General features: G+C 32.6%; 3 protein-coding genes across 4 annotated transcripts; 2 read left to right on the top strand and 1 right to left on the bottom strand.

The window, feature by feature from the left end:
- The first annotated feature begins 982 nt into the window (after positions 1-982).
- On the top strand, positions 983-3757 carry LOC108325078 (protein WHAT'S THIS FACTOR 1 homolog, chloroplastic). Its single transcript, XM_017558080.2, has one exon. It carries the CDS (start codon positions 1214-1216, stop codon positions 2465-2467), a length of 1254 nt encoding a protein of 417 aa, XP_017413569.1. The 5' UTR covers positions 983-1213; the 3' UTR covers positions 2468-3757.
- Positions 3758-9646: 5889 nt separating this feature from the next.
- On the top strand, positions 9647-17950 carry LOC108325872 (eukaryotic translation initiation factor 5B). Of its 2 annotated transcripts, XM_017558981.2 has the most exons (13): positions 9647-9930; positions 10028-12267; positions 12891-13426; positions 13512-13619; positions 13692-13792; positions 14662-14752; positions 14846-14956; positions 15030-15095; positions 15510-15569; positions 15656-16213; positions 16684-16803; positions 17187-17306; positions 17400-17950. In XM_017558981.2, the coding sequence occupies exons 2-13, from the start codon at positions 10095-10097 to the stop codon at positions 17463-17465; spliced, it is 4110 nt and encodes a 1369-aa protein (XP_017414470.1). In that variant the 5' UTR covers positions 9647-9930; positions 10028-10094; the 3' UTR covers positions 17466-17950. The 2 variants fall into 2 exon arrangements, 1 of the variants encoding a protein (XP_017414470.1); XR_008247866.1 differs by lacking the exon at positions 17400-17950 and having other exon boundaries at positions 15656-16010.
- A 2894-nt stretch (positions 17951-20844) lies between these two features.
- LOC108325553 (vacuolar iron transporter homolog 4) lies at positions 20845-21833 on the bottom strand. The gene has a single exon (XM_017558640.2). The coding sequence runs from the start codon at positions 21769-21771 to the stop codon at positions 21103-21105; it is 669 nt and encodes a 222-aa protein (XP_017414129.1). The 5' UTR covers positions 21772-21833; the 3' UTR covers positions 20845-21102.
- Between the last annotated feature and the right edge of the window lie 2155 nt (positions 21834-23988).

Genomic DNA, 23988 nt, shown 5'->3' with positions numbered 1-23988 from the left:
TAAAATAGTAACTGAAATAAACTACTTTTTGTCATAGCAGTTAATAATAAACTTATTCATAACACTTTCAAATCAAATTAAATAATGATATTACACAAATGATTAATCAGTAAAAAAAATCAATATATAGATTCATTTTGTGTATTATCACTGAAAATATATTGAATTGTTGGATCAAATAATAAATATAAATCCACTAACACTTGATGAATAATGAAAATATATGAAAAAATGGAATTATATTGATTCAAAAGGTGGTATAAGATTTAAACTACCAGTATTATAATTTTTTTTGTTTAATTCTTTTTATTTTATATGTCAAGTCTATGTGTAATTAATTAAATTGAATAAATAAATTTTCTATTCAGTTATTATTTTTTATTTCATTATTAGAATATCTCTAATTAAAAAAATTATAAAACATGAACGAAATTAAAATAACTTATATATATATATATATATATATATATATATATATATATATATATATATATATATATATATTTCATCTTATATAAACATATTTGATAAAATCATATTCTAAATAATTAAAAAAATTATTAAATAATTAATATAAGTAAATTATTAAATAATTGTTAAACATATCATTTAATTTGTATTTTCGTCTCCTATTTTTTAATAAATGAAAATAAAAAAGAAGAAGATATATTTCAAAAGTATAATTTAATAAAATTCAAACATATAAATACATAATTTTTCATTAAAAAATATATAACTTCTTAATAAAATTCAAAATAAAATAAAAATACAAAATCACTTTAAAATTCGGTTTGGAGATCAATTTAAAATTAAAACTGTATTATTTGTGTAAATATGGTGGACATTAGGAGATTTAAAAGGAATGAGGAAAAAAAAATCTGATATTGCATGTGACTGGATATTATGGCACCAGCATTTATTATGCACGGATGGTCGTTTTTACGCGAATATTTTGTTCTATCGATGACATTTATTTTCTGTGGGAAACATAAACACAGTAGCTTCAACATGCATTCCTGAATCATTTATAATAGAATAAAAAGGTGATATTCACATATTAACTTTTCAACAACATTCACGAAATGGAAAAGAAGGCATATTGAGAGATGAATGAAATGGTAATTTGATTCTCTGATGACATGGAATCAAGTTTTAATCTATTCTTGTATAATGTATAAGTTTTATTCTATTCGATTTCTTGTTGGTGAATTCAATGTTGAGAATAGGAAAGTTGAATCATGTGGAGGCGAGGGTGTCTTTGATAGAGCAATGGATTTTCCTCCGAAGATTGTCTCTGTGGTCGATGAAGAAGGAAGCAGAGTTAGAATCGGCACTCTCACGCAATCGACGATGGGTAGTTAACAACCAGATAAAGAACATCATCCTCCGCTACCCCAACAACGAAATCCCCATCGAAACCCTTCAGAAGAAGTTCAAAACCCTCGATCTGCAAGGAAAAGCCCTCAACTGGCTCTCTAAGTACCCATGCTGCTTCCAAATCCACGATAACCGCTGCCGCCTCACCAAACGCATGATGAACCTCGTCGCACAGGAACACTCCCTCATCGACTCCCTCCAATCCCTCTTCGCTCGCCGCTTGGCCAAACTTCTCATGCTAACTGCCCGCAACAGACTCACCGCCCTCAAAATCAACGAATTCAAACGCGCGTTCGGCTTCCCCGATGATTACGTAATCAGGATACTGCCCAACTACCCTAATTTGTTCCGTATCGTCAACGAGAGCGGCAGGAGGAACTCCATGGCCATTGAGTTGCTGCATTGGGACCCTGACCTCGCAGTCTCCGCCGTCGAATCCTCCGCTGCGAAGCACGGTACGCCGCCACATTTTTCATGTTCTTTGCCGTCTAGTTGGGTGAAATCCTGGGAGAGATTTCGCGAATTTGACGAAACTCCTTACATTTCGCCGTATTCGGATCCTCGAGGTTTGGTGGAGGGGTCCAAGGAGATGGAGAAGAGGAATGTTGGTTTGGTGCATGAGTTGTTGTCTTTGACTCTTTGGAAGAAGGCTTCAATTGTGAAGTTGGGGCATTTTAGGAGGGAGTTCCTTTTGCCTGATAGGTTGAATGTGTTGTTGCTCAAGCACCCTGGGATTTTCTATGTTTCCAATAAGTATAAGATTTACACTGTGCTTCTTAGGGAGGCCTATGTCGGGTCTCAGCTTGTGGATAAGGATCCTTTGGTCGTTATGAAGGAGAAGTTTGGGGAGTTGATGGAGGAGGGGCTTCATGAATACAATCAGAGGCGTCGCCTCCTCAATGTGGAAAAGAGGAGGAAGTTAGGGGTTCCATTGATTAGTGTAGATGGTGCAAAGGGTAGAAGGAGAAGTCACGAAGTTGATGATGATGGTGGTGATAGTAACGGTGGAGATAGTAAGGTGGGAGGGTTATTTGACCCTGAAGAAAGAAAACGGTTTTATAGAGTTCTCTTTGATGATGATGTTTCTTGAAATTCAACCTTGGTGTATAGATTGTGCGTTTGATTTGCGTAGTTTACTGCATGGATAACAGTTGCATCCTTCCAATAGTAGATTCAGAATACAAGATACTAAAGCCTAACATTTTCCTAAAGTACGTTCTACATGGTTATTCAATCATGCTCTTAGATATTCTACCTTCTTTTCCAGTAAATAATTGCATGCCACATTCTCCAAAATGAACTGGGGGCAGAATGATCTACAAACACCTACTCTCTGTAGGTTGTAAGCTGTTTAAGCCTTTAATGGCCTGTACTACATTTACTTATCCACCGAATTCATCAAGTCTTAACCTGAATTCTTTCTGTACTAGATTCTCATTAAAAGAATGGTAAGCTGCAGTTGCCATTTTGTCAATGCTTCTTTAATTCTCAGTAGGTTCATTTTTTTCTTCATGTTTTGGTTCTCCGTTGTCTTGACATCTATTTAAAAACAGAGGGGACAACGAAGATATTGTTCTGTGTGTGAATGGGAAAGTTCCAATGTCGATTTTGTGTGCCTATACAGTTAGAATGAGTTGTGCTACTATTATCAGCCTTCACATTGTTATTATTTACATTTCTAGCTTTTCCCCTTGTCATTGAAGTTTCATGTCTTTACATTTAGAAAGGAAAGTCAGTTTGTTTACTAATCTCACAATTGTTTTGTGCTTCTTTGGCTTGAGCTTGAGAAATGAATTGACAGCAATCTAGATCTAGAATTTGTATATCCGTCTGCTCCAAAATAATTAGATGATTTTAGAAGGAAGGCTGTCTTTTCTTAAAGCTGTGAACTGCAATAGAGCTTATGTTTCAAGTATGTTAAACTATGAACTACTTTTTTCTTGTGGAGGGGGAATTAATTATTACATAGTTAGTCTGTCACTTCCAACAATGATTAGCTATCGTAAGGAAAGGATACTTGTGAATTTGCGTTGGTTTCTAAGTTGTTATAGTCGCATTACAAATTGATTCTGTTATTGCATACACGGTTTTGTTTTCTTCTATAACTTGGTTTAAACTGACGGTGGACTACCATCTCATGTGCTTCCTCTCATTATTCTTACTGTTAATTTGAAAAATGCAGTTTTCTTTGTATTTGTTTCTTATATTTTAAGATTATCCTTCTTCTCCTTTTCTCCCTTTTGACGATTGTTGTGCAGGAAATTGTAAAGTTCTCTTGGGAATGCTTGTCCGTAATGTATTTGATTAAAGGAGTAATTTATAGGACAATGATATTTTGAAACTCAAATTTTTAACACCGATTTGACAGAATTCCTTACTATTCTTTCACTTTTATTAGAATTATTTTATCCTATAATAAATTGTTAAATGATAGTTATTACTGTCAAAGTATCGTTCTAATGTCTCTGAAAGGACATCAAGAGGGTGTGTTCAATCCTTAATAACTTTAAATTGCTAAAATTTGTTGAATAAAAATGTTATCGAATGTTATGTTTTATCAGCAAGCATCATATCATCATTTTAAATAGCTTTCAGAAAACAAAATGAGAAAATGATAAATTACATATTTAGAAATTTGAGAGTTTATATAAAAATAAATAAATAAATGACAACAATGAATTATAGTATAACTTAAGATTCTTAAAATATGAATAAAGTTAAAATTTGGCGATGATATAACTAGAAATATTTCTAAAGGCCTTGAGTAAAGTCATGCTTTTGAATTTTATGTAGGAAAACAATGTGATTTAAAAAATAATAATGATTAATTTTTTATTGTGAATATTTCAAATTAATAACATGATAAAGCTTAAATTTAAAAATTAAGAAGAAAAAATATTTACAGAGGCCTATAAATATTCATAAGCACACGATATATGTATATCAAATAAAAGAGAGTATTTGATATATGTATATCAGATAAAGATGGACATACATGCATCCTTATCCAATTAAGGATGGTGCCAAAGTGTGATCTTTCTCTTGTGAGTAGTATGGTTCTTTAAAAATTCAAGTAATTCCCACAGGGAAAAACTTAATAGTTTAAAAAGGCATTTTTGTTTTGAAAAAGGTTATAGTAACTAATACTATTGAATATCTCAATGTATCTTCAAAAGAGTTATCTCAAACTTGTTCGCCCAAAACATCAAAACTTATTTGGAGCTACATTACTTATAACACCATTGATAAGTCATAAGCCATGGATCAAACACAAGTGAAATAAAAATCATAATCATCTCAAAATGTTATTTTTTTTTATAACTATTATCATACACTGTTCAACATTATAATCTTCATTTGAGGTGTAACTGTGTAAATACACTCTGTCTATTTATGTATCAACAAGGCTTTTTATCTTATCTCCTCCATGTTAAGAAAATATTCTATATAAAGAATTTTTATATATGCATCCATATGTTAAGATGTTATCTTTTATGTTGAACATGATATAGGCTGCCTCAATTTTTATCAGAGGACAAATCAATTAAATCATAGTTAAATAATAAGGTTTAAATTGCAATACTCGCTTGAATTAAAAACATTACATTTAATAATTGATTTATCTCTCGTCAGATATAGTGTTGCATCTAATCTCTGCATAATTTAGATTATGACGAATGAAAGATTTCTCATGAAATATCATTAGTGTCAGAAAATACAAAATAAAAATAGAGATACTGGTTAAAGATGAATGAATACATAATGTTATTATGGTTTTGTTTTCCTTAAAAATCTTTTTCAGAAGATAGTATGTGCTTTTGTGGAAAGTTCATATAAATCGCATTTATGTTCTTGTAATTTCTTATTCCAACAACATGTTGCAAAAAATGTTAAAATAAAAAGGCAAAGACGAACCATATTTCCAACAATAAACTACTACAACAAAACAAATGAGAACGTCAAATTAAAATATAAATAAATAGCATAAGGTTTGCTTGTTTGTTTAGATTAAAAAATAATAACAGGAAAATGGCACTCTTACATTTATTTGATACTAAATGATTATGAAAAAAAGTAATTTTTTGTATTTTTTAAGAAACAAAAACATTTTCTATTATAAAACAGATCCATTAAATGATTTTTTATATCTAATATTAAATGATATAGAGAATTATTAAATGTTTATTTTATCCTGATTATATCTTATCTTAATAAATTCTTGACAGCTTGTTTTAAATAGAGATCACAACTAGTGGGATATAGATGTTCATAATCTCTCATCCCATCTTCATAGTAAAATTTTTTCTTAATTACATTCTTATAAAAAATTTATTTCATTCTCATTCTTATCGGTATATTTGTGATTATATGAATTTTTTGTTGTTGTTTTAATATCAATTAATTAATTTTAAAAAAATAAAAATATTAAAAAATAATATTATCAAATATTTAATTTTAAAATTATCTATTTTTATTTTTTTAATGTCACATATTTAAAAAAAGATTAAAATTAAAAAATTTATAATCGCCGTATCATATAACAATTAGATAAAATTGAATAAATTATATAAAGTATTATGTAATTACATATAAATAAAAATTTACAATAATCAAAACATTTATATTTATTTTAATGTTAATGAAACAAAGTTTATTAAGTTAAAAGGTATTTTTAAAAATTATAAAAAAATATTCAAAGTTTATAAATATTTTGAGTGTTTTTAAAAAAAAATTTCTTAATTCCAATGAAATCTATTGGTTATACGCAGAAGGTATACACCACTTAAACAAAGTCGTAAAAAAATTATTAAATATTTTAGGCCGAAGTTTTTTTTTTTTAAATACACCACTTTTGATATATAAAAAGAATGATATAATGAAAACTATTTTAAAGAGAAAAGGTTTTTGAAAAAAATTAAAATTAAAGAAGAAAGACAATAAAGAAAAAGTTTAAATGTTTACTACGTCCTCGTGTTAAAAGATGAATTTATGTTTAGTATCCGATTTTAAAAATGAAGACATGGTTCCCTATGTTATGAAAAGTAGATGAATAAAGTCATGTCCGTTTAAATTGACAGTTAAATCGATACTAATGTGGTCGTACTTTTTCTCTTTTTTCTTATGTTGTTCAGCTTTTTTTTTTCTTGTTTAGTCACCTTTGGAGACGAAGTAAGCATTTAAGAAAAAAAAAAAGAGAATTGTTTTATATTACCCATTAAAGTGTAACATCCCTAATTTTTCTAATATTTCAAAACTACATTCTTTAACAAAACAAGTTGTTAAAGAAAGACTAAAGAAATTTTGTTTGAAAAACTTTTCAAAAACTAGTCTTGTCTAATAATTGAAATACAATTTCTAATGGTATTCTTCTATAATATATATTATTTTACCTATAGAAAAAGTAAGACATTTTAATTAAATGATTAAAAGTTAAATAAAATAATTAATATTTAAATTTGTTTAAAGAAAAATGTTCAACATTTAAAACGCATGCATTTTTATTCTTAAACAAATTAAAATTATTATTTGAAAAATATATAAACATTTCTAACCCATATTTAACTTTTCATGTGTATTTAAACTCTTTTATCATCATTTGTTTTCGTGCAACATATATGATAGGTTTAATGTTTTGATAGGTCATTTTCTCCGTCCAGAATCTCAAATAGGTCCCCTGCTTATTTGGTGTCTCAATTGAGTCCTTATTTTGGAAAAATTAAAACAAATAGAGGCTTGCCGTTAAATTAAACAAACACTGTTAGACTGATGTATACGTGGCATGCTGACGATAGTGTTTTGAATGATGTGGCAAGGGTTAAGTTAATCTGTCATGGATATTTGTTTTTTTAAAATTAAAGAAATTGAGAGAAGTTAATTAAAATGAATTGTTTATGAAAAATAGGGATTAGAGAAATCTGAGTGCTTCCTCAAATTAGGGTTCCTTTAGAATCTAAGTTCGTCTAAATACCTCTCTCCCTGCGCCTCCGCTCCAGCAATCCTCCCTTCCTCCGCCGCCTACTCCCTCATCGTTCCCCTTCGACGGCTGTTGAATCAGAAGCGCTAATGCCAAACTATTCAATGGTGTCAGCATTCCAAGAGTTAGCATTATTCAACCGTTCGCCCTCAGAGAAGATATTAGGGATTCGCTCGTCGGCGACAGATGAGACTGGATCTCTTCTTCATCGTCCATATCCTTCATTTTTATTTTCGTTTCTTTAAAAGAAATTTGGGTGAAATTGGTTTGGAACCCTTTTGGAGGTTTCGTTGACGGAAGGGAGTGAGTTGATGGTGATTGTCGAGATGTGCTTGAAGAAACTTTCAACAATGGCTTCTCTTATATGTTCCCTTTACTAGCCGAAGGCTCATCCAGAAACTCTGCAAATTATCCAATGCACAATTGTAAAGTAGCTTTCTATTAATGAAACCACTTTGACTCTACAAACTAAATTTTCATATTTGGGTGTTGATTCTCTTGAAATTGTGAGGCCTCAAATTCTTCCTTCCTTCCATGTTTGTGAATTTCTTCATTTACAGATTGCTCTTTCCTGTTTTTCAATTGCTCTTTTTGATTGGGCTAGGTTAGTTTGTTTCTGTCTAAAGATTATCAATTGATGCAAAAATAAGGATGCTAGAAGAAGGGATGATGGTTACGATGAACATATGATGGAGCATATAAGGATGATGAGGATATGATGGAGCAGATAAGGATTTTGGGATGGAATTGGTGAAGATGATGATGCTGTAAAAAGGATCCTAATTCTTTTTTAATTTTTTAATTTTAAAATAACTCAAATCCAAATCATTTAACCATGTAATTTAAAAATAAAATCCAATGTGCCACGTCAAATATTCAGTAACTGTCATTAAGTTCAATTTAACGGTTTAATTGATGCAATTTTCACAAAATAAGGACCCAATTGAGACGCCGCAAAAAAAAGAGACTTATTTAAAATTCTGAACAAAAATAAGGACCTACCGAGACATTAAACCAATATCATAACAAGAGCCAATATAACAAAGATTTTTATTAAATAATTATTAATATTACATACATAATACCACATCTTCAATCATCTAATAAATTATGACACTTTAAACTTGTTTTTGTTTATCTCAAAAACATATCCAAAACTTAAAGCACAGAGATATGTTTACACTCCTCTAATCATAATCAACATCTGGAAACATTTATAAAAACATATTCACACTCATTTAATTACACTTAAACGTTTAAGAGTACGTTGAAACAACTCACTATTGTCTAATCATACTCAGGTGTTTAGAATCACTTATTAAAATATACTTACACTCGTCTTATATATAATGAAGATAAATTCATAACATACAAAAAAATTTATCAACCTAAAATATGACAATACATATCAATATTTGTATAATAATCACATAAAATATTTATTTTCCTAACTTGGATTAAGTAAATAAAAGGTTTCACTTGAATCTTATTTTTACTTTTTATACAAATATAACACACATGTAAATTTATAAACTTTAATTTCATATTTAAAATCTTAGATACTCTCAAGATGTTTTACATAAAATTTTAATAACCATAAAATATCAACTATCAAGTATATGGTTATTACATGTTTATTGGAAAAGAATCTTATTAAATATTTTAAATAAAACATTAGACCTTGAAGATGATTCTTGTAATATCCTTTGAGATAAAATAAGAAAAATTTACCTTAAAATATAATTCCCATGCACTTTATAATCTTTTAAAAATTATTCTCGTAACAAATATTTGTATTTTATATCATTATTTATCTTATCTTATAAATAACATTTCTTTAACTACCAAATATTTTGTATAATAACCATTTCCACAACAAGTATATTCCCGATATCTTTGATCATTTAAAAAAATCCTTTAAATAAAATAAATAACAACAACCGTTATATCTCTTTAAATAATTTTTGTTCAAAATAATAATTATAACTTATTAATATCTAATAATATCTTATAATATTTCATAATATATGATAATATCTAATGACTCTTCAAATATAGAAACTAAAACCTTAAATCAAATAAAATGATAAAATTAAATAAATTTATATTTATGTGACACAAATCAACTACTCAAAATATTTTTCTTGATTTTATTTTTATCTATTTCTTTTCATGCATTTATTTTGTATTTTTATTTTCTGTATTTGTCTCTCCAAAACCAAAGTAGAAGTTTGTAAGGCTGGATGGAGTTGGGTTAATAAATAATACCATCAATTTACCACGCACACTCACACTCACACAGACAAATAACCCTAGAACAGAAACCATGTGTTTCTTCTCTTTCACTCATTTGCCATTGCTTATAACACAAATACATACGTAATTATACATAATAATTAATATTTGTTTTCACAATCACATTCCTTCAAGGGCTCAAATATTTGTTCCCATTCCTTCACCGCCGCTCTATCGTTTCCGAACAATCACACTTTTTCTCGTCACTCTTAACCCAATCGCAATCGGCGTTTTCCTTTCCCTTGCGTTGCAGATTCTCTGCGTTGCCGTCAGATTCACTTAGGGTGTGTTCCTTTCCTTTAATTTATTCTCTGGCGTAGAGTTTTTGCGAATAGATCTTATTCTTATTCCATCGAGGCGATTTTCCTTTCCATTTCGCAGTTCTGTGATTCTAACGCGGCGCCGTTTCCACTCATACTCGCGGGAGAAGAGAAAACCCTAATCGGACATGGGGAGGAAGAAGCCGACTGCGAGAGACGAGGAGAACGCGTCGCAGCAAGGCGGTGGCGGGAAATCTAAGAAGAAGGCCGTGGTCATCGACGACGATGAGTATTCCATTGGAACAGAGCTCTCCGAGGAGCCGGCGCTGGAAGAGAAACCCGCTGCGGCGGGAAAGAAGAAAAGTAAGAAAGGCAATGCTAAAAGTAAGAGTAATGATGATGATGTTGATGATGACGAAGATGTGCCTGAAGTTGTGTTTGCTGGGAAGAAGAAGGGGAAAAATAAGAAAGGCGGTGGGAGCAGTGCGTTTACTCCATCTGGCTTTAGTTTGCTTGGTGATGAGGAAGGTGACGAAGAAGAAAAGTCTGAAGAGGATGGACCTGCGGTAAGTTTTTCGGGTAAGAAGGCATCGAACAAAGGAGATGGTAGTCTGTTCAATGCATCAGCTTTTGATGCTATCGACGATGATGCTGGTGGTGAGGAGGAGGAGGAGGAGGAGGAGGATGAGCCGGTGGTTAGCTTTACTGGAAAGAAAAAGTCCTCGAAGGTTTCGAAGAAAAGCGGTGGAAGTTTGTTCGCTGCCTCGGCTTTTGATGCCATTGATGATGGTGGGGATGGTGAGGTGGCAGATGATAAGAACAATGATTTTGATGACGATGAACCTGTTATTACTTTCACGGGGAAGAAGAAGTCTTCGAAAGGCAGTAAAAAGGGTGGTGCTGTGTTTTCTGCCTCTGTTCTCACTGAAATCGACGATGAAGAGGAGAAGGAGGATGGTGGTGGTGATGATGACGATGAAATTGGACCAATTACTTTCTCTGGCAAGAAGAAGAAGTCTTCCAAGAAAGCTGCAAGTTCCGGTGGCAAAGCTGTTTCTGTTGAGGATGATGTTTCTGTACCCGAGTCTGGTAAGGATGGTGATGACATGGATGAGGATGATGTTTCTTTAGTTTCGTTTTCAGGTAAAAAGAAGTCCTCTAAAAAGAAGGGCAGTAGCACTGCTGCCAAAGGGAGTGAGGAAAATGTGGATGTAGTTGAGCCTGAGGCACCCACTATTGGTAGTGCTGATGCTAGCAACAGCAATGTAAATAAGAGTGAAGGAGTTGCTGAAACTTCCAAAAATAAGAAGAAGAATAAGAAAAAGAGTGGAAGAACTGCTCAAGAGGAGGAAGATTTGGATAAGCTTCTTGCAGAGCTCGGTGAGGCTCCTATGCCAAAACCAACTGCTTCTGCACCACAGGATGATAAAGTTCAGCCTACTCCTGAAGTAGGTCCTGCTGCTGCTGATGCTTCTGGGGAAAAGGAGGGTGAAGAGGAGGTGGTAGAATCAGCTGCTGCAAAGAAGAAGAAGAAGAAAAAGGAAAAGGAAAAGGAGAAGAAGGCAGCTGCCGCTGCCGCAGCAGCAGCAGGAAGTGCACCAGAAAAAGAATTAGCTGAAGTTAAAGCTGAGGCAATTGAACCAAAGAAGAATGACTCAAAGGCTAAGGCAGCTGATAAGAAAGTGCCAAAGCATGTTAGAGAGATGCAAGAGGCACTAGCTCGAAGAAAAGAGGCTGAAGAAAAGAAGAAACGAGAAGAGGAAGAGAGGTTAAAGAAGGAAGAAGAGGAGCGACGCGGGCAAGAGGAACTTGAGAGACAGGCAGAAGAAGCTAAACGCAGAAAGAAGGAAAGAGAAAAGGAAAAACTCCTGAAAAAAAAGCAAGAAGGTAAATTATTAACTGGTAAGCAGAAAGAAGAAGCACGTCGTTTGGAGGCAATGAGGAGGCAGATTCTCAATAGCACTGGGGGTCTGACTCTCCCTTCTGGGGACTCTGGTGCTCCAGCTAAAAAACCCATATACCAGACAAAGAAGGCAAAACCAAATAATAGAAATCAGAATGGTGCTGCTGCTCAGGCAGCTGAAATTGTCGAAGCGAAGGAGACTGCTACTGATGTAGTTTCTGAGGAACCAGTAAATATTGAAGAAGTGGAGTCGATTCAGGTGGATGACAAAGTTGAACTTCCTGTCACTGCTGAAGATGATGTGGTGGAAGATGATGAAGATGATGAATGGGATGCAAAAAGCTGGGATGATGTTAATCTGAATGCCAAAGGTGCATTTGCAGACGAAGAGGCTGACTCCGAACCTAAACCTGTTATCAAAAAGGAGATTAAAAATGCCATGCCAACTCAGAATGCCGGTGAGATTTGCATATTTTTTATTGGCATTTTGTCTTGTTCTTATACTGCCAAAAACCTCTTTGATGATTGTAAACTACAAGTTTGGAGACATAGCGTTCGGGTCTCTATTGTTGTACCCTTATATAGTAGCCATAGTGTAAATGCATATGTGAACTTGTTTTGGTATAAAGAATTAAAAACTATGGTTCTATAAATTTTTGACAAAAAACTTAGGTTTGGATTTTTTCTTCCCAATTCAAGTGACTTCTTTGTTAAATTAGCATCACTGCTTTCATGAAGTAATACGTTGTTGAGATATTCTATTTGCTACAGGAGTTGTTGTTAAACTGGAAACCTGCATTGCGATGCATGTTTTTCTGGTATATGATAACAATTAGTACTTTTATATCCAGCTCTGCTTTAACTAGAACAAACGGTGTTTGATTGACACTAATAGATTTCTGTGTTCCATGCGTTTGGTTGTTAGTTGTTACTGTTGTGTGTCCCCCGGTATAGCAAGGGGTTGTGTGAATCGATATTTACTTACACTTTTGTTTCCCTAATAAAGTATAACCTTTTTATTCTTTATTTATTACTACTTCCTTCTAATTTAAAAATAATCTGTTTTTCTCCTATGCAACAGGGGCTGCTAGTGCAACTGTTTCTGGGCCTGTGACTGATGAAACTGAAAATGGAAAGCAAGCTAATGCTGTGGTTACAGACAGAAATAAGAAGCATGATTCTGACTTGAATAGGTCAAAAAAATCTGCTGCCCCTCCTCAGCCTAATGATGAAAACCTCCGCTCCCCAATTTGCTGTATCATGGGGCACGTGGATACTGGGAAGACCAAGCTGTTGGATTGTATTCGAGGTACTAATGTTCAGGAGGGTGAGGCTGGAGGTATCACACAACAGATTGGTGCAACATACTTTCCTGCTGAGAACATACGTGAAAGAACAAAGGAACTGAAAGCTGATGCCAAGCTGAAAGTTCCTGGTCTACTGGTTATTGACACCCCTGGGCACGAGTCATTTACTAACTTGAGGTCTCGGGGTTCAGGCCTATGTGATATTGCAATTTTGGTTGTTGACATTATGCATGGGTTAGAGCAACAAACAATAGAGTCACTAAATCTATTAAAAATGAGGAATACAGAATTCATTGTTGCCTTAAATAAGGTTAGTATTTCTGCCTTAACACTTTCTTGAATATTTTTAATAGCTGATGCTTATGCTTGTTGAACTTTTCTTTGACACTTTGCAGGTTGACAGGCTTTATGGATGGAAAACATGTCGCAATTCCCCAATTGTCAAAGCACTGAAGCAGCAGACTAAGGATGTTCAAAATGAGTTCAATATGAGGCTCACTCAGGTGGCACAAGATTTTATTTCTGTGTTAATTGTTATTGTTTGTAACCCTAATTTTCTTCTGTTTTATTGCTAGATTGTTACTCAATTCAAAGAACAAGGGATGAATACTGAGTTGTACTATAAAAACAAAGAAATGGGAGAAACATTCAGTATTGTGCCTACAAGTGCAATAAGGTAATTGCAGTAGCCTTGTAATTATAACATTCTGCCTCCTCTCACCTTCGTCTGAAATAAGATCAGTTTGGCGTTGTAATTGAAACAATGAATTGTTTGGTAGAAATAGTTAGGGTTGCACCATCTATTTTATGCTTTGAAAATTTCCATTGAATCAAATTCTCTGGTCTGATGAATATAGATGTCTCCTTTGTGATTAAGAACAAGGACAATGGACGGGTTTTGATTTTGAGACTGATGTACTGCTTTTGTTCCTGCACACGCCTTACTTTCCTAATGGGATAATACTAAGAGAAACAGATGTCTGAAGTATTATTTTTTTGAAACATTTAGTTTATGGGGTTGTGGGTGTGAGAGTTTATATCTGATAAGTATTGCATTATATACACTAGATTTTACTAATACTGATGTCAATATATTGCAATGTTACTACATGTGTTACCGTTTAGAAGAACAGAATTTCTAAATCAAACATATTGTTGGTTTTAAGCAATTTCAGTCCATTTGCTTTTTTAACATTTTTGCCACTATTAGGAAGTATCATCTATTGCTTCTAAATTCTATTATTTCAGTGTGTTCTAGAACATCTTAACTTCTTTGTAATGTTTCAAATTGGTTTCAAACTGTCTGAGGTCTGACTGAAATTATCTAAAAAGTGGTGATTTTGTGGGAGAAGTGAGGGTGGTATATGAAAAGTGGGGGCAGATGTCCATTTATCTTTGGACACTAACACGTGTAAAATATGCCTGAACTTTGTCTTGGGACCGACAGTCTTTTTAATTAGTGTTGCCTAAAATTGTTACACAATCTACTTATTGCTTGTCATGTGGGTGTCGTATTGACACTATTTTTGCTTTTTCATATTTCAGTGGCGAAGGAATTCCCGATTTGTTATTACTTTTGGTTCAATGGACCCAAAAGACAATGGTTGAGAAACTTACATACAGTGAAGAAGTGCAGGTTAGCTTTACTGTCACCTAATGTTAAAGTTAGTCGAATGCATTGCGATGGTTTAACTTAGGGACCTAATTGTTTGTTTATTGTGGTCACCAGTGTACTGTTTTAGAGGTTAAGGTTGTTGAAGGCCATGGAACTACTATTGATGTTGTTTTAGTTAATGGTGTCCTTCATGAAGGAGAACAAATAGTTGTCTGCGGAATGCAGGTAAGTGTCTTAAATTCTCACTACATCTTTTAGCAACCGATCACTGGTTAAGGCTAATGGAATTTTATTATAGGGCCCAATTGTTACCACAATTCGAGCTTTATTGACTCCTCATCCAATGAAGGAACTTCGTGTCAAGGTATAGTCACAATTATTTGTTTCTTTATTTAATTGCCATCTACTACGACTGTAAACAAGAGATTATTTGATCTTGAATTATTAAATTCATAGCAAGTATGGTTTTGGAGGGAAAAATGTTGCGGTAAAATTTTATTGAGTTCCAATAATCTTAGAAGTGTTGGAAGAGATCCTAATCATTATGCTTACCATGGTGGAGCGAGTCAAAAATCCAGAGGGATGGGTCTTAGATAATTAATTTAGACAAGAAAACTATTTGAGCAAGTCAATATCTCATCCTTTCATGTTTCATGTCAGCATCAGCAATTTGTTTTGAGTAATGTGTTTTATATTGGCAAATTCTATCTACAGGCAGAGATTGTACTATTTAGTATCTCTTACACTTTACAACGCAGTAATAATGGTATAATTTCAGGGAACATATGTTCATCACAAAGAAATCAAAGCTGCAATGGGTATAAAAATCACTGCCCAGGTATTTCCTGGTGATATTGGTTGTTCTTTTCCTATTTTCTTGTGCTCATGAATGCTTAAGCTTTGGTTTTACTGTGTTTCATTCAGGGCCTTGAGCATGCCATTGCTGGCACTGGTTTATATGTGGTGAAGCCTGATGATGATTTGGAAGATATCAAAGAAGCAGCAATGGAAGATATGCGATCAGTTATGAGCAGGATTGACAGGACTGGTGAAGGTGTTTGTGTACAGGCTTCTACCCTTGGTTCCTTAGAAGCATTACTGGAGTTTTTGAAAACTCCAGAAGTTAGTATCCCTGTTAGTGGTATAAGCATTGGTCCTGTTCACAAAAAAGATGTAATGAAGGCCAGCGTAATGCTTGAAAAAAAGCGAGAGTATGCAGCTATATTGGCATTTGATGTCAAAGTTACACCTGAGGCTAGGGAACTGGCAGATGAATTAGGTGTGAAGATATTTATTGCTGATATCATTTATCATCTGTTTGATCAATTTAAAGCGTATATTGACAACATTAAAGAGGAGAAAAAGAAAGAAGCTGCTGATGAGGCAGTCTTCCCATGCGTTTTTAAAATCTTACCAAATTGCATTTTCAACAAGAAGGACCCAATTGTTTTGGGAGTTGATATTCTTGAAGGCATTGCAAAGGTATTGTTACTTTTTATTGAGGCATTTTTTTTATATGGTCGCTATTATCTGGCGAATAACTGTTTTCTTTACGCAAGGACGAGGTCCTTTTCGGCTGGAGTGCATCCAGCAGTTTTAGTTCTGGTTTTAAATCTATTTTTGACAGAGAATTGTATTTCTTTGTCCCATGTATAATCTAAGCTGTGGTTTGAGTAATTATAATGTTGTGAGATGGAAACTTATGCTTTAAATTTGTTGCACACATTCTCGGTAGTTGGTACAACAAAAGTATTGGAAAAGTGAAAATGGAATGGACTTATTTATTCTCCACCCTACAAATTTTTCCACTTTGAAGCATGGAAATGTGCTTAATATGACTTTTGACCTTTACAGGCAACATTTAGTTTAATTTTGTGAAGCCTGTTGTGTGCAATGCACAAAGATAATTGTTTTCATTCCTTAATTGCATCTAATATTTGTTTATTTGACAGATTGGGACTCCAATTTGCATTCCTTCCAGAGAGTTCATTGATATTGGTCGCATTGCCTCCATTGAAAATAACCACAAACCTGTTGAATATGCCAAGAAGGGGCAGAAAGTAGCCATTAAGGTATGTTCTTGGACTGAAACTAAAGGCTTTATAATGAACCTCACCAAACTCCCAAATTTATTACCAATGAAAATGGAATTCGAAATATTGATTAGAAAGCCTGTAACAAGAACCAAGAAGCTTCTACCTGTAAGTTGTACCGTGTTAGAAGTAGAAGATCATTAATGTCTGTTTTAAATTTATTTGAAGTGTAATAGTTTTATTACGTTGACAAATTTCATATTCCATTTACATGATTTAGTCATGATCAATAATTAGATACTATGGCTGTTGAGGAAATGGTGAGAGATAAGTTAAGAGGTGGATGATAGAGAGAAATGGAATGATTTGCCTTGGGTATTCTTTGTGGCAACCTTACTGTGAGTCTCCACTTTGTTTTACAGATTGTTGGCAGCAATCCTGAAGAGCAACAAAAAATGTTTGGGAGACATTTTGAGATCGACGATGAACTTGTAAGCCATATTTCACGGAGATCTATTGATATTCTCAAAACTAATTATCGGGTAAGTCTGCAATAACAAGCATCATGAGCAAATTATTTAACTGTATGGATTTAGTTGAACATGTCTTTAAGTTACATCTGTTGATTGATATAGGATGATCTATCCATGGAGGAATGGAGGTTGGTTGTGAAATTGAAGAATCTTTTCAAGATACAATGAGTAGACTTAATGCGTGGGCACTCAAGTATTCATTTCAGAAAAGCAAGGTTTTGGCGAATGTTTGGCTTTATGCAAAGCTTTGAAGGGATTGTTGAGGATGCGGTGGGATTCCCCATGGAGACCAGTAGATGATACGAAGATTCAGGTGGATGGCGCTGTATGGAGAGGCTAAATGTAACAGACGAGACTCCAATGCTTTGTCAGGTGGGAAGCTCAGATAAAAAGGGTGCGGAAAGGGTAACTGGCAAGGTCCAAATTTTGTGAATTACTATCATATTTATATACATATCTGTGGTATACATGGAACCAAATAAGGTTTCTAAATGCAGTTCAGTGAGGAAAAGGAAAATTTTTCGGGAGTAATCATTGATTTGACTAAAATTGATAACTTTTGGTTTACGAGTGTAGTTGTGTACAATTTTTTTACATTTGTAGCCATAGGCACTTTATTTTTCGTGAGTTATATATCCTTTTGGTGTTCCATATACCAAGCATTTGGTTGTGGAAATTGGTATTAAGGGAAAAGATTAACTAAGCCACTTGGAGCCTGAAATTTGTGTTTGGACATATTGACACGGGTGAAGGATAGCATGAGATAGCCAGCCATATCTCCCACCCAGGGAAAGTATATTAGAACCGTTAGATATACTTATTTTCAAATCAATGATATAGAATTTGTCTTTGTTTTTGTTCTCTTTCTCCGGTTTTCCCAATTTACTACCCATTTTGTTCAAGACTTGAAGTATCATGGAGAGGGAGAGGGGGAGTAAGGGTAGAATGGTGTGTCGTTATCGTCGCTTCAGGTGGCAATGTAATTGCCATTCGTATCATGGAAATAGAGAACAGTGATGGAGAGGAGATAAACGTTCTCATAATCTGCTCACTCTTGCTTGCCGATGTTAACGACGTCGGCATGCAACGCTCGTTCGCTTGGAGAAGATAGTGATATTGCTGGTAGAGGCATAGGAAATAAGAAAACTAAAAATGAGACATGAAAAAGGAAATAAGGTAGTTGTTAACTTTAATTCTCTTGAGATAAATTGTTAGAATTAATTACTAAAGTATTGCCTATTTTTGAGTTTGGAATTTTGGGTTTAAAAGGTGTTTTAGAGAGTTATATATGGAAGGTGTATTTATATTATCTTTGACTCTTAATTGGAATGAGATTCCAACTATGTTATCTTAATATATTTGTTGTTAGAACAATGATGTGGGAATAAAAACGAAGTTTCAAAGAAAAATCCTTGTTTTCTTAATCTTCGATTGAGTTTGTTTTCATATATTCAATAGTTTCATAGTTTCTTAATCTTGACACACAAGCTATCAACGTGGAACCTCTCCACTACCTTGCCTTCAAACCAGATATTTTCTTCCTCCGAATATTAACCACCAGTGTTCATTCTGAGTTAAATTCTTGTACAGCGAATACAAACACCAGAAAAATTAATCAGTATCACCAAGATTGAAAAACAACATTTACCACTAGTTTCTGTTAAAGACCCAGATGAAAGTTATACACTTACTAGGTAAAGAGATTTTGCCAATGATCTTATCGAGTGCTATCTGATGCTTGAACATAATCGGGACATAACTTATTGAAGCAACCTTTTGCACTTGTGTTATTAAATTGTTTAAATATGAAAAAAAAAAGGAGAAATGTGTGCTGTTATTAGCTCGATATACAGAGCTTCCATAAATCACAACTTAACTATCAGAAAAAGTAAAATTACGGAAATTTAAAATTTACATCTATCTGAAAGCTGTGTAACGTCTTGACTTACTCGTAGAAATGACAACGAATAATGTAAGACATGTGTTTATTCGCCACATGATTTTTATAATAAAATTTTTTAACTCATTATTTGTTTTGTTACTATTAGATATTTATTTAAAAAATAATTATGAGTTTTTTAAAATTCATAGATATATAAATATATATGGATATTAAAAAAGTATTTTATAATTTTAAAATAAAACTTTAAATAAAATTAAAAAATATAATATAATATAAATAAAATATAAATAAAATTTTAATTAAATTAAATTTAATAAATATAAATTAAATTTTAATTTTAAATTTTTTGTGGATGACGAATTATATATATATATATATATATATATATATATATATATATATATATATATATATATAATATGATATTTGTATCAATCTATTTATAAATAAATATTAAAATATTTGTTATCTTGTGTAAATACTTTAAATACATGTATTTTTATTATATAATTGAATAGTAAAATATTTGTTACTTGTAAATAATAAATACATGTGAGTATTGAATTTTATCTGAGAATATTTTGTGTTATCCTTCTTGTTTCTTTACCATCCATCCTATAGGTTCGGCAACATTTAATATTTAATAATGAGCTAATTAGTATAATAACATTTTAGGCTTGAAGATACTATTTTGCAACTATTTATATATATAGAATTAAATTAAATTAAGATGTGCAAGTAACCACTGGAATGTATAAATTTTGCTTACTTGTGTTCAATACTGTAAGGACTAAAGTTGTAAATATAAGTAAAAAAAGAGTCTGCCATTAAAATTACCATACGTTTTTTAGGCTATTACTTTCTGCATCTCATAAAATTTCGTTCTGCACCCATTATTCCGAATTTTATTCTCGGAAATGTATTAAATCACTTCCAGAAAGATTTTTTCTGAAAGGCACTTTGCCCACTTTTTCGGAACACACTCACCAACTGTTATTAAAAACTTTGATATGTGCACGAAGAAAATTGATAAGGTGCAGAAAGTAACACCCTAAGCTTTAATGAGATTGGCCGAATTGAAACAACCAACAAAATTTGTTTGCCCCTTTAGAGTGTAAAACTACTCAAGGTGTAAAAAGTCAGTCATATCCAACACGCAAATGGAAAACAAGGATAAAATAGCTTGTAAAGAAAAAAACAATTACTCTTTTTTTTTTTTTTTAAACTTTCAATAGGGTCTCAGGCACCTTGAGTATATTGTATCTCTAAAGGGGATTATTATCATTTTGAATATGCTCCAATTTAACTCCGATATAGTACCACCTCGAGGGGTACACAACCTTCCAGATTTAAATGCAGATGGCGAAAAAGTTGAAGTTTAAAAGGGTTGGATTGGAAGAAATATTAACCCGGAAAATCTACGACTTTTCAACCTCCATCAACGAGAAAATCCATAATTTTCTAAATATTGAATGAAAATATATAATATATAGTAAAATACTAATTCTCTTTAATATAAACATTTCTTCAAATTTTGTGAAAAAAAAAATTGAAATCCTTTGAAGATATAGACGAAACTCTTAACTCTCTTAGATATATAATTTCGAGTTTGAATAAGGATTTAGAATAATATGCAATGCTGCATTCCAGTCAAAGGAGAGGAATTAACCTTTTGAATTTTTGATACATAAACAACAATAGATATATGTATACAAGGTTGTGATCGATAGACCTTTTTTTGATGCTAGTTTATTGCCATGCGAACTTTCTTCCATTCACGTCGTCTCGCCTCATGCTTTATATATGAAAAGCAAAAATGAAGGGACTCTGAAGGAGAGTTGATAAAAGGAGATGCATTTGGTTAGCAAAACTCATTTCAGAAGAAGAGACATATATTGATAACTAAAGACCACTTGACCCAATCAACTTGGTTAGTCCAAAAGTTATGGCCATGGCTAGCCAACCCCCAACCAACACTCTCACACAAGACCTCAACGTTGGAGCCTTACCCAACACTGCCCCAAGCCAACCAAACACCACAAGAGCAAAGCTCACTGCTCCAAAAACCACACCAATCCTCACCTTATACTCCCTTATGAAAGAGGCTGCAAGAAGAGGAACAATTGCACCAACAGAAAATGCTAAAGCTGAGGCTGCTGCAGCATGTATAGGGTTTGGTAAACTCTCTTTCTCCTTCTCATCTTCCTCTTCATCTCTGTCTCTGCCATTCTCCCTTTCACTGTCCCTTTTCATCTGAGCAACTTCTATGTCCAACTGCGAGTACACAGACACAAACTCCCCTATGGCCATGCTGCATGCACCAGCCACTAGCCCTGCAAACCCTGTTAGGATCATAACTTTTATGTCTTGCCTCACTGCTCCCACACCCATCATTAGAGATGCTGTTGAGACCAATCCGTCATTGGCTCCTAGGACAGCAGCACGCAGCCACTGAGATCGCTTTGAGTAATCCAAGTCCTTGGTTTCAACCTCCATAGTTTCTTGTTGCTCAAGGTCATTGTTTGCGAGTACGAATTTTGCCTGGTTATGGGATGAGTGATCAGATGCCATGAAAAAGGGTGAACTTTCGCTTGAGGAAGAGATAAGTAATGGTGGATGTGGAGGACACACGCTAACAAAAAACGGTATTTATCGATGGAAATTGTCTATCTTGGTGGCAACGGTGGGGCAACCCCACTAATCAAAAGATAAATTTTATATATTCCCCAAATGCATAGGGATATGTGTATGTTTATAGTAAATTCAGTTAATTGTCTAGTTCATTATGGGTTTTATTGAGAAGACATGATATATTATCACGAGATATGAATACAATAATACATACAACGAATTAATACCATTCTATCCTTATATGACTCACTCGATATTCATATTTCCCCCTCAAGTTAACCGCGATCCTTAGTTAATCATGGCAACTCTTGATATCAATGATTTTTTTTTTTTTGAAGGAACGTCATAGGAGAAACACATAATCAATAAGATAAGAGTATAATCCATACATAAGGTATTTTCACCTATTTAATTCAAAACTTTAATACAATGTATCTTTATATAATATTTAACTTTTTTTCTTTTTAACTAATGTAAAATTTAAATTTACACTTGCATTTTTCTTACCATTCACAAAGGCTCAACTCATATATATCAAATACTATAATTTCAAGTCTTATTTGTAGATGTCAGGATGTTATTAATATAGAGAATATAAGTGATGAAACTTTTTAAAGATTTTGAAGAAATGATATATATTGCATGGATGAACTTATTATTTTGTTTTATCCATTACTCTCGTTATAAGAAGTTTTTTAATTACTAACATAATCTTACCAACATAACAATAAAATAATATTCATCCGTAAAATCTATCGGTAAGTTAGAATTTAAATTTTTGACAAAATTATTTATCAATAATTATCCGTCAATAAAATTCATTGGTAAAATCTAAAGGTAATCTATAATTGTTATCACTGACAAAAATTTTTATCAATAAAATTTATAGGTAAAATGGTACTACATTTTTCACTTTAAGCTTGACCATTTAGTAATAAAATTCATCGGTAAACTTGTTAGTAATTAAATTTATTAAAATACATTGGTAAAGTCCATCAATAAAATAGACTTTTGATTATGGACAAAAAAAATCCATTGACAAATTCGTTAGAAAATTGGGCGCCAAATCTTTTGTCCAACCTAGGTAAATATGTTTATAAATTAATAAAAGATGTGAGAGAAAAATAAAAGAAAGTGTAGAAGAAGGAAGAGGAAAAAGAGAGGAGCTAGAGGCTATGTTGCAACGGAATGACGATTATAGAACAATGACGTGAAGGTGGTAGTAGTAGCAAAGGATGCAAAGAAAAAGTGAAGGAAGATGAGAGGAGAAGTAGGAGGAGTTGACGATGGCAATGAAATAATTGAAGAAGCCAATTGTGGTTGCGACAACTTTGGAGAAGGAAAAAGGAGTAAGAGAGGAGAAAGAAGAAAAAATAAAAAGAAAAAGAAGGAAGGATGAGAAAAAAGAACCAATTCACAGCTAGTTAATACTAACATATATTTTCCAATAAATTTTCTAATTTGTCAATACAATTTATTAACAAACATTTTACCAACAAATTTTTTAAATGTAAGGAGACCATCATAAATTTTGATTTATTAACTTAATCATTATAATTGAATTTTGAAGTAATATGAATTTTTCTTGTATTATTTATATACAGAACAAAATGTAAAAAATCAAATATTTACATAATATCAATCTTAATTTCCTAAATCAAAATAATAATTAAATTTTAAAATGAAAAGATACGTCTAAAACTAAAATATTTTCTAAAAATTAATTTAAATAAAAAATATTAAGTAAATATTCTAACAATAAGTATTATTATAAATTTTAAGTTTGTGATTTTAACGAGCTTCTTAGACAAAATAATTAATCTAAAGTTGTCTTTTTCAAAGAAAAAGTTAATTAATTTGCCCTCATTTATTAAAGAATGTGGGAAAAAAGATGGGAATGATTGAGAAGTGTGTGCTGCAAATGGTGACATTTTGTTAAAAGTATGTTAGTGTGACTTTATCTCGGGTGGTCAAATACGAAATGCATGTGCAGTCAAGCTGTGTGTGTGTGTTTTTTTTTTCCAAATTATTGAGGCTTTATGGTCTTATGAATAGTTCTATAATGACTCCATAATAGTCATAGTAAATTATGGTATCTTTGTAATTGGTTGATTTGTAACTCAACTTGTAATTTGGGGCGTATAAATTTTGTTAGAA

Source organism: Vigna angularis, chromosome 3, assembly GCF_016808095.1.
Source record: "Vigna angularis cultivar LongXiaoDou No.4 chromosome 3, ASM1680809v1, whole genome shotgun sequence".
Classification (NCBI taxonomy): domain Eukaryota; kingdom Viridiplantae; phylum Streptophyta; class Magnoliopsida; order Fabales; family Fabaceae; genus Vigna; species Vigna angularis.
Note: the sequence above shows the minus strand (reverse complement) of the source record. Positions and strands in the feature narration are given on the sequence as shown.